Consider the following 16502-nt stretch of genomic DNA (forward strand, 5'->3'; position numbering starts at 1 on the left):
TACTTAACAACAGGTTTTTAAAGTTAGAATACAACATTCCTCCAAGGATCACTTTGCTAAATAGATGAGAAAATTTTGAGACAACAAAAATCCAATACTCTTCTTTTCTATTTGAACGGGGGTTAATGTATCCCAAATTGTTTTTAGACTTTGTGTATTAACTTTCTCATTGTGCTATCTTCTGTGAAGTAATTAGCTGTAGAAAGAAAGTAGAGTGTTCTGAATCTCTATTACTGGGTATTGGAATTGTCATTTCACTGACCAGATCATGTCATTTTAGCTTGTGTTTATGAGAGAATCTTTTCCTGAGTGGCAGGCAGGATGCCATGAATGATTGATAATGCTCTTGTGAAACTGTTAGGTTGCTGTTTTTAAAATCTTGTATTCTTAGATGAGTGATATATAATGCATTATTTTCCACTGCAGCTACAAAAGAGGAACTTGATTGGGTGACATAAAGACAGGGCAGAAATACTTTGAGTCCTTTTGACCCTGCTTGCATTTTTAAAAAGGAATCATTGACATCAAAGTCTACCTATGAAAGTGACAGTTACTGAGTCATCTGGGTCATTGTATTAGACTCCAGTCTTTTCTGCCCAAATGTATTACTGTGATTGTTTTATGATAGTCTGACATTAGATGAAGTGGCTTTTAAAAGAATAGAGTACATGGATCAAAGCCTTGACTTATTTCATATATATTTAAAGGTACACATATGTATGTATATGTGACTGCATATTGATGCATACAAATAGATAGTAAATGCTCCTAAAAAGCTTTATTGTGCTTGGAAACCTGTTTAAGAGAGTGATGGAGAAAACTAAGTTTTGCCCTTGGCTCACCCGCAGTTTTCGTCTCACTTAGGTGTAGTGCTCGTAGTGTTTATTTTCTGGCTCTTCCTCCTGTGTGTTGCTAACCCAAAGGCCGTGCCCTTCAGCTGGTTCGAATCCACCAGCAGCACCTCTGAGGAGAAAGATGGCCAGTCTCCTCCCCTGCAGTTTACTGTTTCAGAAACCTGCTGGTCTCTCATCAGCTATGAGTTGGTTCAGACTTGACAGCAGTGAGTTTTGAGTTTTTGAGATTATTGTGTGAGTTGTTAATCAAGGGTTCAATCTTTGGTGGTGATATGGTTGGAATCACTAAACCTCTGTGTTGTGTTTGTTGTTTAGTGTACATTACGAAAAATGTTAGCTTCTGAGGAAAGTGGATTTTCTAAGATGGTTAAAATTATGTGGCACTTAACATATTAGATCTACACCATTAAATGCCTTTGCACAGTCAGTAGAGCTTATAAGCTTATGTAGAGATTGTTCTGACACTCTCTGCTTATTTAGCCAAGATCCATCTGCCATTAGCACTGGTATCCCTGATGCCAGAGCCTCTTCTAAACTCAGCCGGAGCTACTGGCGTTCTCTGTCAGGCTATTGTTCTACGTGTTTTTAGAGGATCTTCAGCAATGTATTGCATTCCTATGATATTAATGAAATTGTTTGAGAATTTCTGCATTCTGTAAGATCACCTTTTCTTGGGGATGGAAATAAATACAGATAGCTGTTTTCAAAATTTCCTGGAACCCACTAGTGAGCATGTCTAGGGTTGCATCTGTTATTTGAAACTTGTCAATTGGTATCTCATTGATTCCTTGGGCCTTATGTTTTGCCAGTGCCTTCAGTATAGTTTGAATTTCTTCCTTCATTACAGTTAGCCTTTGATAACAAATTACAGCTGACATTGAGAGGAATGGAAATCTCAGAACACTTAATTGTGCTCATCAAAACCTATACCTAGCCAAGAGGCTATTGTCAAAACAGAACAAGAGAATTTTAAACTACATGGTTTAAAATCAGGAAGACCTGCATCAGGGTTGTATTTCCTCTCCATACCTGTTCAGTCTGTATGCTGAGAAAGTCATTTGAGAAGCTAGGCTCAATGGAGAAGGGTGTGACATCGGGATCAGAAGAAGACTCTTCAACAAACTATGTTATGCAGATGACACAACCTTGCTTGCTAAAAGTGAGGTGGATTTGATGCACTTGCTGCAGAGAATCAAAGAATAACAAAGGAGAATCACAGCCTTCAATATGGATTATATCTCAACATCAAGAAAACAAAAATTTTCACCTCTAGACTGAAAAGATTGAAACTGTCAAGGACTTCATCTTACTTGGATCCACAGTCAGCAACATCCTGGATCCCAGCAGTCAGATCAGGACATATTTTACACTGGGAAAGTCTGTAGTCAGGGACTTCTCCAAATTGCTGTGAAGCAGTGATGTCAGTTTTGAGACGAAAGTAAGCCCAGTGCAGGCCATGTTCTATCTGAATTTCAGTCACTTGCTGTGCCTCTGAGGGCTGTTCAGTGAATAAGGATGGCGGAAGAATTAATGCCTTTGACTCTGGGGAAAGAAGAGTTCTAAGTATCCTACAAACTGCCAGAAGAACAAACAGATAGGTCTTGAAGAAAGTGCAGCCGGAGTGCTTCTTGGAGGCTGACAAAGCTTTGCCTCATGTAATTTGGGCATGTTGTTAAGACATATTGCTTGCAGAGGGACATCATGTTTGGGGAGGTAGAGAGTCTACTAAAGAGAAGAAAACCCTTAACCAAATGTATTGACACAGTGCCATCAGCCGTGAGGCTGACGTATGTCAGAGGATAGGACAGAGTTCAGATCTGTGGTTCATTGTCTTGCTATAAGGTGTATTCGATTCCGTAGCACCTAACAACAACAACAGATACAATATGAAACAACTTTTAGGAACTGGAAGTTATTTTTAATTCACTTACTCTGAGGTAAAGAAATTGACTTTGGTTACGTAGAGTGTGGCCTTAGCAGTTCCTTGTATTATTTCCTTGTGACATAGTGCTTTCATTAGGAGAACATGAGTGTATTCATTATGTACTTGTTGACCAGAGTCAAGTGAAATGCGTAGGGCCAAGACTAATGTAGATCCCGTTGTTGTTGTTGTTATGTGCCATCGAGTCGTTTGCGACTCATAGCGACCCTATGTACAACAGCCCTAAACCCTGCTTTATCCTGTGCCAATCACACTGCCTCTGACACACCATCCCGATTACCCCAGTCACTGAATCAATCCACCTCATAGAGGGCCTTCCCCTCCTGCGCTGTCCCTCCACCCTCCCAAGCATGATGTCCCTCTCCAATGTGTCCAGATTATTCAGAGGAAGCCCCAGAATTCTTGCCTCCAAGGAGTAGCCTGGTTTAACCCTCTCCTGGATGAATCTGTTTGTTTTCTTGGCAGTACAGGGTACAGTCAGTACTCTTCTCCAGCACCACAGCTCAAAGGCATCAATTCTCCTTCTATCCTCCCTAGTCATTGTCCAGCTCTCTCAGGCGTAACAAGTGATTGCAAAAACCATGGCCTGTATCAGACGCACCTTAGTCTTCAGAGACACACCGTTCCTCTTGAGTACTTTAGAGAGGTCCCGCAATATGTTTTTTGATTTCCTGGCTGCTGGTGCCAAGAGTGTTGACCATGGAGCCGAGCAAACTGAAGTTGTGAACAATCTCAATCTCTTCGCCATTCATCCTGATGCTGCCAATTGGTCCAGTTGTGAGAATAAAACCTATATCCCAATACTAAAATTAAAATACTAAATTTAAAATTCTTTTCAAATAGCATTTTCGATACTGCTTTTAGCAATCTGTTTTACAATGGTAATACCCTATTTTGATAGAAAAGAATCAATCTAGGATATAAAACATGGGTACAGAAATTTCTATTCCCATCTTGAACTCTCTCTGTAGTGTAAAACTTTTTCTGTTTTAATACAAGTTGCATTGTTACTTACTTTTCCTCCCTATATCATGCCCAACCTAGGTGGACATTTGAGGTTTCCCGTTTCCCCTCCACTACCAGATATTACTCTTTTTAAAAATTACCTTTTTGTTGATTGCTTTCGAGCACGACTCTTAGCAACCCTATGATCAAAAGGCCTGAAGCCCCTCTACTACTATTGACATTTATTTATCAAAGTTCATAGAGTTTCCAGAGGCATGTTATTTAGGAAATGGGTGTCCCTCATGCTATGGAAAAAAATTACTTACTTAACCATATTTTATGCAGTGTAGGGAAATCCTTCTAAAATTTAAAGAGTATATAATGTGGAAGAGATAGAGGAAACCAACACTTGGGGACTAATGATGATTGACCTTTTTCCCAGAGGACACTGGGAAAATAACTTATTATAAAATAAAGATATTTGATTAAAGTAGTTTGAACACTGTGACACTGATGTGTCAAATGCGTTAAGGTTGGTTACCCAATGTGGACAAGAGAGTGGGGTGGAGCTCCCCAATTAATACAAGCTTGGAAGGAGGAGTGGCATCCACTTCCATAATAGCTTGCCTCCAGAAACCCTATGAACCTGGAGAGAGGATGAAAGACACCCAAGCGTTGAGGACTCTGCCTTCATAGGGTCGCTATGAGTTGCCTGCTGCTCGATGGCACTTAACAACAGTCTACAAGGCATAGGTCCAAAATTGTTTGATTTTGTTACATGGTCAAGGATTGAAGATGATGAAATTAAGCAAAGTATTTGAGCATCTCCCACATTTTCCTTTTTTTCCTTAAAAAAAAACCCAAAAACAAAACCACCAACCCTGTAGTTCACAATTTATCTTCCAGCTGAACCTTGTTACTTGCATTACTATAAAATATATAATTACTGTAATTAAGGTGGGTAATTAGGAAGAACTTGTCAAATCATGGACATAGTATACGGAATACTGGAGAAAAAGAAGACTGATTTATAGTAATGCTTTCTAAAATGAGCTTCTAAACACTTGAACAGATTTTTCTCGGTTCAGTGTGCTTTAAAGAGAAGAGATTGTCTGTCATAAATTTTTCTGACAACCATTTATGGATAATTTTACCTTATTCTGTATAACATAATCTACTTTGTACTAATGGAGTTAAATTTAAAAGTTTCTAGTTCTCTGGCACCCCATCATATTAAATCAGACCTTGCAGGTGCTGGTCAGGTTTTGTGAAACATGTGTTGATGTTCGTGAAAATTAGGGAGGGAAAAGTACTTTGATTATGCTTTCATAGATTGACAATCTCATTTTCAGTTTTCTGGCTTAAGAAGAGACTGTCTCCTGTAGCGAATTCCAGTGTCTCATATATGCCATGACTTTTTATAATAGACAAAGATGAGTGTTTCAATAGTTGCATTGCTCTTGTTTTTCTAAACAGCAGTGAATACTCCTTAACTTACAAAATAATTATTCTTCAGTGAAGGCGTTAATGTTGCACAGATGGTAGCAAAGTACTCTCCTTTGATTTTTAATAAGGGACTAGTTTGTCAAAGAGATTTCTCAACTTCTGTTGTGAAACTTATAATAGAGACTAATTTGAAAGACACACAATGTGCATCATTATAATCTTTTGAAGTAGATTAATGATCACTAAATCACATTTTCTAATTATCTCCCTTTTCTATAGTTTGAGGAGGTGTTTTTTTTTTTTTCCAAAATTATTACTATTTTTAAATTTCAAGAAAACACTTGGCTGAAGTATCTCCTTGGGAACGTGTGTGTGTCCATTCCTCCGTGTTTTGTGGGCTGTTGTTGTCATGGACCATTTAGTGAGCTGTGACTCACAGCGACCCTGAGAACCACAGATCTGAATGCTGCTCTGTCCTGTGTCACCGTCTCCGACACACTTGAGCCTATTGTTTCACTCACCGTGTTAATCCATCTTGTTGTGAATCTTCCTCTTTCATGCAGACCCTCCCGCCACCTTTCCAAGCCTGATGTCCTTCTCCAAGGACCTTCCCCTCCTACTCTGCAGTATTTGAATAGAGAATAGAGTTCTTTTAAATGTTATCATTAAGAAACGCTTTCTGGAGAGGAAGGCCCGATATTTTTCTGCATGAAGTGAATATGATAGTTTATCATGTTTAGAGGCATTCACCCATAAACACTATTGTAGCTGTTAATAGTGTGATTTATGTTCCAACAGGCTTGTTTTTGCTTTTACAGTCTTATCTTAGAATATGTTGCATAAATACCAGAATTTACAATCATATTTGCTGTTTGTTGTGGGCCTTGCTTCTCATACTAAGATACATAATTAAAACATCTCTAGAGTAGATTATTATTACTGTGATGAGTGAAATGAGTGTGTTCCTACTAAATTACCTGAACATGTCCTCTCTTCATCTCCTCCTTCCTAAGGTACGAAGTATGTACACCTGAGTGTAAATTTGGACGTCTCTCTCAATTTGAGTTTTTAGTAGAGTTGAATAGTTTGCTACCACTTGCAAAACTTACTTTGTCCTTAAATACGTCATTCTCTATTTTAAATGTTCTAATATAGACACTGAGGACTCTCAGAGTTTAACTTTTTTTTTTTATATGGAAAATACCATCACCTGTGTTTAAAATAAATCTTTAAAAGTCAAATAGAGGAGGCACATTTTAGAGAATTCACTCTGTTCTTCCCAGATCTATAGTAAAATGCTTTGGATATTATTGGCCCTCGATCTTATTGGCATATGACTGCGGAAAGAACCCCTTGTGTTCACTAACACTTTTATTACTGGTTTCAGCAACTATAAAATTAGAATTTTTTTTTTTTAAAGTAAAATACAAGTTTTTATAGACTGCCAAAAGAATTAACCTTTAAATTCTTATATTCCTGAATCTGTCGTAAAAATAATCCTGTAACATTTCTTTTTTCTAAACTGTCTCTTGCACCAGAACTGTATTAAATATATCACACTGATTATTTTCATTCTTTTTTTTTAAAAAAAAGAGTATGTTTATATTACTCTGATTTCTTTTCCAAGTTTGAATACATTGTTTTTTCATAAAAGATCCTTCCCATTTCCTTCATCCCACCCACCTATCGAATTGTGGAACCCTGTGATTAACACCCTACCCTCCATCCTCACCCCTCTATTTCACCCCCCCCCCCCACCTTGCATCCTCATTCTCATTGTATTTGTCCTTATGGGACTGAGTTAGTTCATTCAGCATAATGCTCTCCAGTCCCTCCCAAGTTGTGTAATAATTTACAAAATGTTCCAGTGTGCTGTGTAGTTTTCCATTGATGAATGTACCACAATTTCTCAATCCCTTCATTTGTGGTTGGACATCTGGGCTGTTTCCATGTACTTGTTCATAGCAGTATTATTCACCATCACAAGAACATGATTATTTTCATTCTTAACAACAACCCAGTGTACAAGATACTACTCTTGGTTAGATACATAACACACTGCAGACTAGATGTCCAGACCTACAGATAATGTTTTCATTCCAAGTAAGCAGAGGAACTTACTTGCCCACAGACACAGTAAGAGTAATGCCAGAACCAGGGGTCAAGCATCACACATTCTGTGCTGTCAGGAATCCTGGGCTCGGTCTCTTTCTTTCCCAGTGACGGGGTACATGCCATCTGCTAAATCACTTCAGCATCTCCTCTTGAAAATAAAACTCACTCCTTCCATGTGGCCATGTTAGTTCTAGGACGTGTCTGAATGACCCAATGCCCTGTAGAACTAATCTGTCAGTCAGCAGGAAGACCCAACCCCAGGGCCACACACACTGAGTTAGTTCCCAGTGCAGATTGGTGCTAATTTAGCCATAGCTTGAGTTCCCTCTCCAGTACTGTATTACCAGCCGTTTGCATTTGCCAATTTCTTTCTTTTTCTGTTGTTTTAAAATGATATTTGATTGAGTTTTTCGTGATAGTTTTACATAGCTAGCTAGTAGATTTTCACTTGACAGTGTTTACACAAATTGTTAAGTAGTAGGAGATTTATCACAGTATGCCAATATCCTCTTTAACTATATTCTGTTTGTTCCTTCCCATTATTCCAGTTCCTCTGACTCTGTTTTTGCATAAAAGTTGATACAAAAGTTTTTGAGTACCCACCTTACAGGTTGTTGTTGTTCAATGCTATCAAGTCATTTTTGACTCCTGGTGACCATGTGAATAGTGGGTCTGAACCTCGCCCTGTCCTGTACTCCCCTCATGACCTCTGCTCTGTTTGAGCCTCTTGATAGAGTCTCCGTCAGTCCATCTCGTTGAGGGTCTTCCTGTCCTTCCCTGACCCTCGTCTTTTTCCAGTTGACTGTGCAAAGGCATTTGATTGTGGATCACAGCATGCTTTTGCTAACACTGAGAAGAATGGGAATCCCCAAACACTTGGCTGTGCTTATGCAAAACCTATACCTAGACCAAGAATCTATCATCTGAACAGAGGGAGGGAAAACTGCAGAGTTTAAAATTTGGTAAAGTTGTGCATTGGGCTGTTAGAATGATTTCCCTCCCAGTTTTTAGTTACACTCTTGGTGTTTTGACCTGGCAGTTACAGACCCACAGCTGTGTCCTAGGCCTCACAAGCTTTTAAGACTTCAGATAGTACTCAGTTCATAAGGATGTAGACTGTGATTTTGTCAGCTCCCAAACTGGTTATTCCCATGGACTGAGTTGTCTCATGAGACATAGGCCATGTCCCATCCTCCTAACTCAGAGAGCTTGTCTTAGAAGGTATTTGGCTCTATCTATGAATTAACCACTTTCATACCAAAGACCGTAACTTACATGATACCTGTATTTTGGATTTGAGCCTTTTTTGATTTGCCGCATTAGCCATTGATTTTGCCCTAATCCCAGTTTTTCCAAGAACTGTTCCTAGTCTAGCATTTTAGTCTTCCTACAAGTTAGCTGAGTCCACCCAGAAGTGGACTCTTGGAAAAGGCCCAGTGATCTAAATCAGGCACTAAAAACCCACTGGAACATTGATTCTGGGTCCACCCCTGGGCCAGCTAGCAGCACCCTGATGGATGGAGAAGAGGTTGAGGTTGTTAACAGTTAGCTTAGCTTGTTCGGCTCCATAAACAGCACTTTTGGCACTAGGAGCCCGGAAATCAAAAGGTGAATTTCATTAGGTAAATATGCTGTCAGGGACCTTTCCAGAGCACTGAGAAGCAATGGTGTCATCCTGGAGCTGAAGGTGTGACTGATCCAGGCCATGGTCATCACAGTTACTTGCTATTCATTAGTTGTTGTTCTTGTTGTTGTTGTATGTGCCGTCGAGTCGTTTGCAACTCATAGCGACCCTATGCACAACAGCCCTAAACCCTGCTCTATCCTGTGCCAATCGCACTGCCTCCGACACACCCATCCCGATTACTCCAGTCACTGAATCAATCCATCTCCTGGAGGAGGGTCTTCCCCTCCTGCGCTGTCCCTCCACCCTCCCAAGCATGATGTCACTCTCCAAGGACCTGTCCCTTCTGGCAACATGCCCAAAGTATGTCAGATGAAGCCCCAGAATCCTTGCCTCCAAGGAGTTGCTTGGTTTAATTCTCTCCAGGATGAATCTGTTTGTTTTCTTGGCAGTCCATGGTACATTCAATACTCTTCTCCAGCACCACAGCTCAAAGGCATCAATTCTCCTTCTGTCATCCCTAGTCATTGTCCAACTCTCTGATGCATAATAAGCAATCACAAAGACCATGGCCTGTATCAGACGCACCTTAGTCTCCAGAGAGACACCATTGCTCTTCAGTACTTTGGAGAGGTCCCTAATAGCAGACTTTCCCATTGCAATACTCTTTTTGATTTCCTGATTGCTGGTGCCAAGAGTGTTGACTGTGGAGCCAAGCAAACTGAAGCTGTGAATAATCTCAATCTCTTTGCCATCCATCCTGATGCTACCGATTGGTCCAGTGGTGAGAATCTTTGTCTTTTTGACATTGAGCCTCCGTCCATACTAAAGGCTGCAGTCCTTGACCCTCCTCAGCAAGTGCATGAGGTCCTCCTCAGTTTCAGCAAGCAGGGTTGTGTCATCTGTATAACACAGATTGTTAATAGACCTTCCACCAATCCTGATGCCACAATTCTCCTCATAGAGCCCAGCCTCTCGGATAATCTGCTCTGCATACATGTTGAAAAGGTATGGAGACAGGATGCATCCCTGGCGTACACCCTTCCCAATTTTGAACCATGCAGTGTTGCCCTGCTCTGTTCTGACGACTGCCTCTTGGTCCAAGTATAGGTTTCGCATTAGCACAATTAAATGTTCTGGGATTCCCATTCTTCTCAGAGTCAGCCACAGTTTGTTGTGATCTACACAGTCAAACGCCTTTGCATAATCAATGAAACACATACATTCTTCTGGTATTCCCTGCTTTCAGCTAAGATCCATCTAACATCAGCAACAATATCCCTAGTACCACGACCCCTTCTAAACCCAGCCTGACTTCTGGCAGTTCTCTGCTGATGTGCTGTTATAGTCGTTTTTGGATAATATTCAGTAGAATCTTGCTTGCATGTGAAATCAATGATATCGTTCTGTAGTTTCCACGCTCAGTTGGGTCACCCTTCTTTGGAATGGGAACAAATATAGATCTCTTCCAGTCAGTTGGCCAAGTGCTTGTTCTCCAGATTTCTTTACATAACTTGGTGAGCACATCCAGGGCAGCATCTGTTAGCTGAAATACTTCAATTGATATACCATCTATTCCTGGGGCCTTATTTTTTGCTGTTTCCTTCAAAGCAGCTTGAACTTCTTCCTTCATCACCATAGGCTCTTGCTCATGTTATTTCATTAAATTGTTCAGTATCTGCCAATTCCTTTCTATACAATGACTCAGTATATTCCTGCCATCTTCTTTTAATACTTCCTGGATCATTTAATGTTCTGCCCAAAGCATCTGCATAATGATTGAGGATGATAAAAGAATTGATGCCTCTGAGTTATGGTGCTAAAGAAGAGTCTTAAACATACCATGGACTGCCAAGAAAATAAACAGGTCTGTCTTAGGATGAAACCAAGTTTCTCCTTGGAGTCTAGGATTTTAAAGCTCTGTCTCACATATGGCCAGGAGGGATGGTCGTTGGAGAAGGACTTCATGCTTGGAAGGGTGGAGGAAGAGCACAGGAGAGGAAGACCCAGGATGAGATGGATTGTTAGAGTAAGTAAGGCAATGTGAGTAGGGTGTATTGGAGTCAGTGAGACTAGCTCAGGACAAGCCAGGCTTCAGGGCTATTTTACATAGAATCACTATGAGTCACAGGCGACTTGATAGCACATACCAACAACAATTTTAAAAGTGATAAAAATATAGTCCTACTTGTCTTAAAAGTTATTCTTGCATTCTTTCTTTCCATCCTACAAGTGGTTGACCTGCAGTGCAGCCAAATAAAAATCCAAATCTAGTTATGCCTCCTAGGGAGCTCTGCTAAGATAAGAAGCTGTGCTTCAATCGCAAAGGTATATGGCTCGATTACATCAGCTTCTTTGCTGGAGAAGGATGGGCAGTCTCCCTCCTCTCATGTGTTTTACTGCCTCTGAAAACCCTGTGGAGGATCAGTAATGGATTAATTCAGACTTGATGGCACGCAACACGTTCTGCCTCCTAACTCATCTAAAACATTTAAGTGATGCTCTTGGCATAAGGATTGAGGTTGTTAGCATGGCCAGCGAAACTTTGCATAATCTGCCTGCTGCCTGCTTTCAGAGCCTTTTCTATATACTACTTTCTTGACATCTGCAAGCTAGGTATTCTGGCCATTTTCAGTTCCTTAAATAGATACTCTCCTTCTACTCAATCTTCTCATCATCTTGTGTCTCCCACTGCTTCTTGTCCTGCTTAATTTGTAGCATTTTAAATTTCCAATTTGACACTTTTATCATTTCTTTTGATGTAGTGATAGTCATAGCACTGTGATCTCTCTCTGGGAAGATAGCCACATAATTGGTCTCACTGTGTCCATTCTTTCCTTTCTAAAGTTCCTCCTAGACCTAGTAAAGCATAAAAAAGTGCATCCTTTCTTTCTGGAAGGGAGCCAGATTGCTTTACCTGCGTTACAAGATCCTAATCAGTGAATGTGAATTTAGCACCTGCTACATATTGTATATACACTGTTAGAGGCGCGAAGGATCCAACAGAGTTGAGGCAACACTTGCCTGCAAAGAACTTATATTCTAATGGAAAGGACAGACAACACATAAGGGAAGCTGGTATGAAGGGAGGGCTTGTGAGTTTAAATCATGTCAGCAAGAGTCCAATAAAACACACACGTGTCATTTGAGCAATGGTTTGCCTGGAGTTGATGAGGGAATTGGTTGTACAGCTGTTTAGGGAACTGCTTTCCTGGCAAAGTGACAGTGTTTACAAAATCTTTGAGGCAAAAACATGCTTAGTTTGTTCTGCAAACAACAAGGATGCCCATCAATGTAGTTGCAGTATCATTAGTAAAGAAGAGAATATAAAAGTTGAGATCAGGTTTACATTTTATGAGTCTATTTTATACATTATCAAGCATGGTCCTCATTTTGTAATTAATCCCTCTGAAGCAGGAGAGGTGAGCGGTGCTCTGTTGTGATCGACAGAGTTTTCACTGAGTGCTTTTCAGAAGTAAAAATAAAATAAAAAAAAAGAAGTAAAAATCACCAGGTGTCTCTTCCTTGTTGTTGTGGTTACGTGTTGTCAAGTCAGAACCAACTCATAGCTCACCTTCCAGTCACTTTGCAGAGATTGTAAATAGCACAAGAGGAGATTGCCCATCTTTTTCCCATAGAGCAGCTGGTAGATTCGAACTTGTTGCCTTTGGGTTGGGAGCATAACTCCTTTCCCACTGGGCCACCAGAGCTTCCTCCTTTTTCCTAGTCAGCCTTAATCTGGAAGTTCTGCTTCAATCCATCTATCATGGGTAACTTTGGTATTTCCAATACCAGTGGTATAACTTCTAGCATGTTAACATCGCACAGGCCACCACATACAACAAACAGACAGTCTTACTCCCTAGGAATATTAGAAACCACATTCCCTGAAGGTTTAAAGATGGGAGAGATCAGCTTTGTGTGATAGATTTTTTTTTTCTTCTTATGTTAGATATGAAGGAAGAGACTCAGAAGACAAATATATTCAGTGATGCAGAAGACAGGAGGAATTCGATAAAGATGTGGTTTAGTCCTCGAAGTAAGAAGGTCCGGTACGTTGTGAGTAAAATGTTAGTGCGCACCCACCCTCAGGTGGTGAATGACAAGAACGCCCAACAGGCCTCAATGTATGAGTTTGTTTCCACCAGCCCTCCTGTAGAGTGTTCTGGAAAAGGGAAGAAAGCTCCTGCCAAATCAAGGAAAAAGGCAAAAAAGAAAACGTTGGCTGAAATCAATCACAAGTGGAGTTTAGAGGCTGAAAAAGAAAATGGGGAAGCTGAGTCCAGTGAGGAAGCGAAGGAGAAGCAGGTGTCCTTCTGCAGCCAGCCCTCCATCTTGGCTAGTCCTCAGGTCATGGAGGAGATAGATTTACTCGCCTGTGACTCTCTTGCCAAGTCTGAAGGTCTCGAAAGCGTGAATGGAATCTCATTGCCTTTGGCGGAGCACATAGTGTCTCCTGAAATTGAAGGCAAGGAGGAATCAGTGACCCCCAAGAAGAGTCCCTGTGGCGATGATCTGGCCGCTGAGAAGCCCATGCCCTTGGGTTGTGATGGAAGGTGTGAGCATCCCAGCACAGCGTCCACTCCCGTTTCTAAAGCACGCAGACGCAGCATTGAGAGCACCAGTGGAGATCTTGTCCATCAGAAAGGCCCTGAAGACTTACTGCCTGAATGTTCATCCCCACCTTCTGGCAGGTCTAAAGTTAGGGGCACATCACGGAGGAGAAGCGATCGTACCACAGATGACTCCATTAGCCTTTCGCCAGCTACGCCACCGTCTGTCCTGAAGAGTTCAAGTTACAAACGAATGTTGTCTAGCCCTCCAGCAACGTCACCCAGCAGTCGAATGGCTGTAAAAAGAAATCACAGAGGAGAGACTTTGCTCCACCTCGCCTCCATTAAGGTAAGATGTTGGTGCTGACATCCAGTTTTGGAAGGCAGCCAATTATAAAACACTTTCTCTGGGGGTTGATGACAAGTTAGAGTCCTTGAGTAACGGACCTACCACCTATTTGATACTTTCTCTGATGCAGAGAAGCCAAGGTCACAGGCACTGTGTCCCCACTTCTCAGATCAGTGGCCTGAGTTCAAGGAACCCAGTATGTCAGTTGTTCAACTTTACCAACTGCTTTTGCTTTTGTCAATTCCAAAATCCTTTTTTTCCGTTTCTATCATTAAGTTAACAAACACATTATTACCTGGTAAAAGAGTTAGGGCAGTATGGAGAGCAAGCTTCTGAATAGGCTTGGTGACTTGACGAGATGAAGTTTGAAAGATGTCATCTATCCTTTTCTCCAAAGATTTAGACATTTGACTATCAGTAGACATCTGACTTCAGTAAGAGGTTCTACTCCACAGGCAGCCAGTACTTTGACGTAGCTGCGTATTCAGTTGATTCTCTTGAATTATTGCCTCTCCATATGGGTTTGTGTTGGTTTTTTGAGCCTTGGCCTCTCTTGACTGGGCGCAGGATATGCTTGCATTGATTAATCTTTAAAACAGACACAGGATTTACTGTGAAGGAGGTCAGGTCAGATCTCTCCCTTTTAAACTTGGATCTATGATTTCATGCAAATAGTATTAAAGTGTACTAGGAGGGAGATTAGTGCTAAATTAGAATAGTTTTTAACACTTCCAAGTGACTTTGTATTGTAAATAACTCAGAAAATGCTTGAGTCTTCTGAATGAGGAAAATAAATTTGCAAGACAACTTGAAACATCTTTTGGGAAGGACATTGAGCAAATGTAGGATATGGTCCAAGGATTCCAGTGTTCCAGTTGTGTGGAAGAAAGGGAAAAGCATAAAAATGTGTTGCTTCTTAAGAGTTGTCTCTGCCCCACCCCTCCCAGTTTGTCTTATTACCCAAACTAATGGAGTGTTTTCTGATTCTGATGTCAATTTGAAGAACCTGCTTCATCATATACTAGGGGTTCAGTATATCTTAGATCATTTTCTGAGCTGGCCCTAGTTATGTTTTAATCTTATCAAATTAGATAAGATGATGTTTCTGATGTTGTTGTTATTGTTAAGTGCTGTAGAAACATAGAGGACCCATGAATGAAAGTCATGAATGCTAAACATTTATTGTTTCTCCAAGTGAATAGTTTCTGGAGGCAAACATTTTTTGGAAGTGGATGTCAGTCCTACTTCCAAACCTGTTTTATTCAGGAGATCCACATAAAACAGGCCTGAGGGCCCAAACACATTTTTAAAAGAGGAGGCCAAATCCCATTAGCGCATACCCTATTGTGAGCAAGAGCCACACCCTATTCTCCACCCCAAACCAGAAAACACACCTTTGCAGAATCCAGCTGTTCCACTCATCTTCCCAGCCTGGAAATAGCCCCAGACTGGCAGCCAAAAGCCTTTGCAGAATATTTCTAAGGAGTCCTGGTGGCAAAGTGAGGTATATATTGGGCTGCTAATCAGCAGATCAGCAGTTTAAATTCATCAGCTGTTCTGTGGGAGGACAATGAAGCCATTTCTTCTTATAAAGATATATAGCTTCAGAAACCCCAAGGAGTTAGAATCAGTTGAGTATAGTGGATTTGGTTGGTTGGGTGTTTTGGGTGGGTTTTTTTTTTGTTTGGTTGGTTTTTTTTTTTGGTTCTAATTTTAACATCATCGTGTTATTAATATTAATTCCTCGTGGACACAAGTTGCTGTGCATAATCATTACAATTTTTGATTTCTTTAAGACATAAAAATATATGCTGCTTTAGTTTCTGTGTTCTGCTTCCTGGGAATTTCAGACTACTATACCAGCTTCGCTTAGTAGAGAATTTTCTTTCAACCAGAAGAATAATTTATTCTTATTGAGGAGGTTCTCTAGGGCCTAGCGTACAGGTAAGGGTTTAACAAATGTTTCATCCCTTAAGAGCTAAACATAAATATTCCTAACTTTGTAGATTTCTGATAAAAGTTTGTGCCATGAACATGATGGGACAGTTGTCATCGCCAATGGGTAAACCAGAAGACTTACAAGCACAGAACCAGGCATTTGGCCCATAGCCAATCAAACAAACCAAAGTAGAATATAAAGGTAGAAAAAGAAGGTTGTCTTGGTGAATTTTACCCCTCAAAAATGTTTATGGTTACTTCATACAAATTTTGTCAAATTGCCACTTAGAAAGGATCTTGTCTGAGTTACTTGTTTTGATTCTCTTGAGCTTAATTATCAGATCTAGTAATGTCATTAGTTGAACAATGTGGATACAGTACATTTTTTAAAAGGTGAATTTATTTCTATTATCTTTGAAGTGCCTAATGGATAGTACTTTTTTCTTTTTAAACTTTCATTTTGCGTTGAATATGTTTCCATCTCGCTGCTTGCCTGAGAACATGTAGATACTGGAATAAACCCTTCTCGAGTTTCCAGCACAGATTCCTAAAATGGTAAAAGATTACCCATAATTCATGCAACTTTAATGAATTTGACTGTGAAATAGAATAGAAGTTGTACGCTGGCATGTCATGATATATTAGTAATGTAGATATAGAAGATAACTGCATGGTGCCACTGTTGTAAAACAGGACTGACCTTGGGGTTGGAGAGAGACTGAGAAAGATGGGTTCA

At 40.4% G+C, this 16502-nt stretch overlaps 1 protein-coding gene across 1 annotated transcript in view; it reads left to right on the forward strand.

Moving 5' to 3' along the window:
• The window catches only part of BARD1 (BRCA1 associated RING domain 1), an 84374-nt gene that overhangs the window by 26376 nt on the left and 41496 nt on the right, over window positions 1-16502 (forward strand). The window contains exon 4 of the mRNA XM_006891920.1: window positions 12879-13828. Within this exon, the coding sequence (XP_006891982.1) occupies window positions 12879-13828 (950 nt within the window). The remainder of the gene's footprint in view (window positions 1-12878; window positions 13829-16502) is intronic.

The sequence above is a fragment of the Elephantulus edwardii genome, unplaced genomic scaffold, assembly GCF_000299155.1.
Source record: "Elephantulus edwardii isolate Elephantulus edwardi_28Jun2011 unplaced genomic scaffold, EleEdw1.0 scaffold00106, whole genome shotgun sequence".
Classification (NCBI taxonomy): domain Eukaryota; kingdom Metazoa; phylum Chordata; class Mammalia; order Macroscelidea; family Macroscelididae; genus Elephantulus; species Elephantulus edwardii.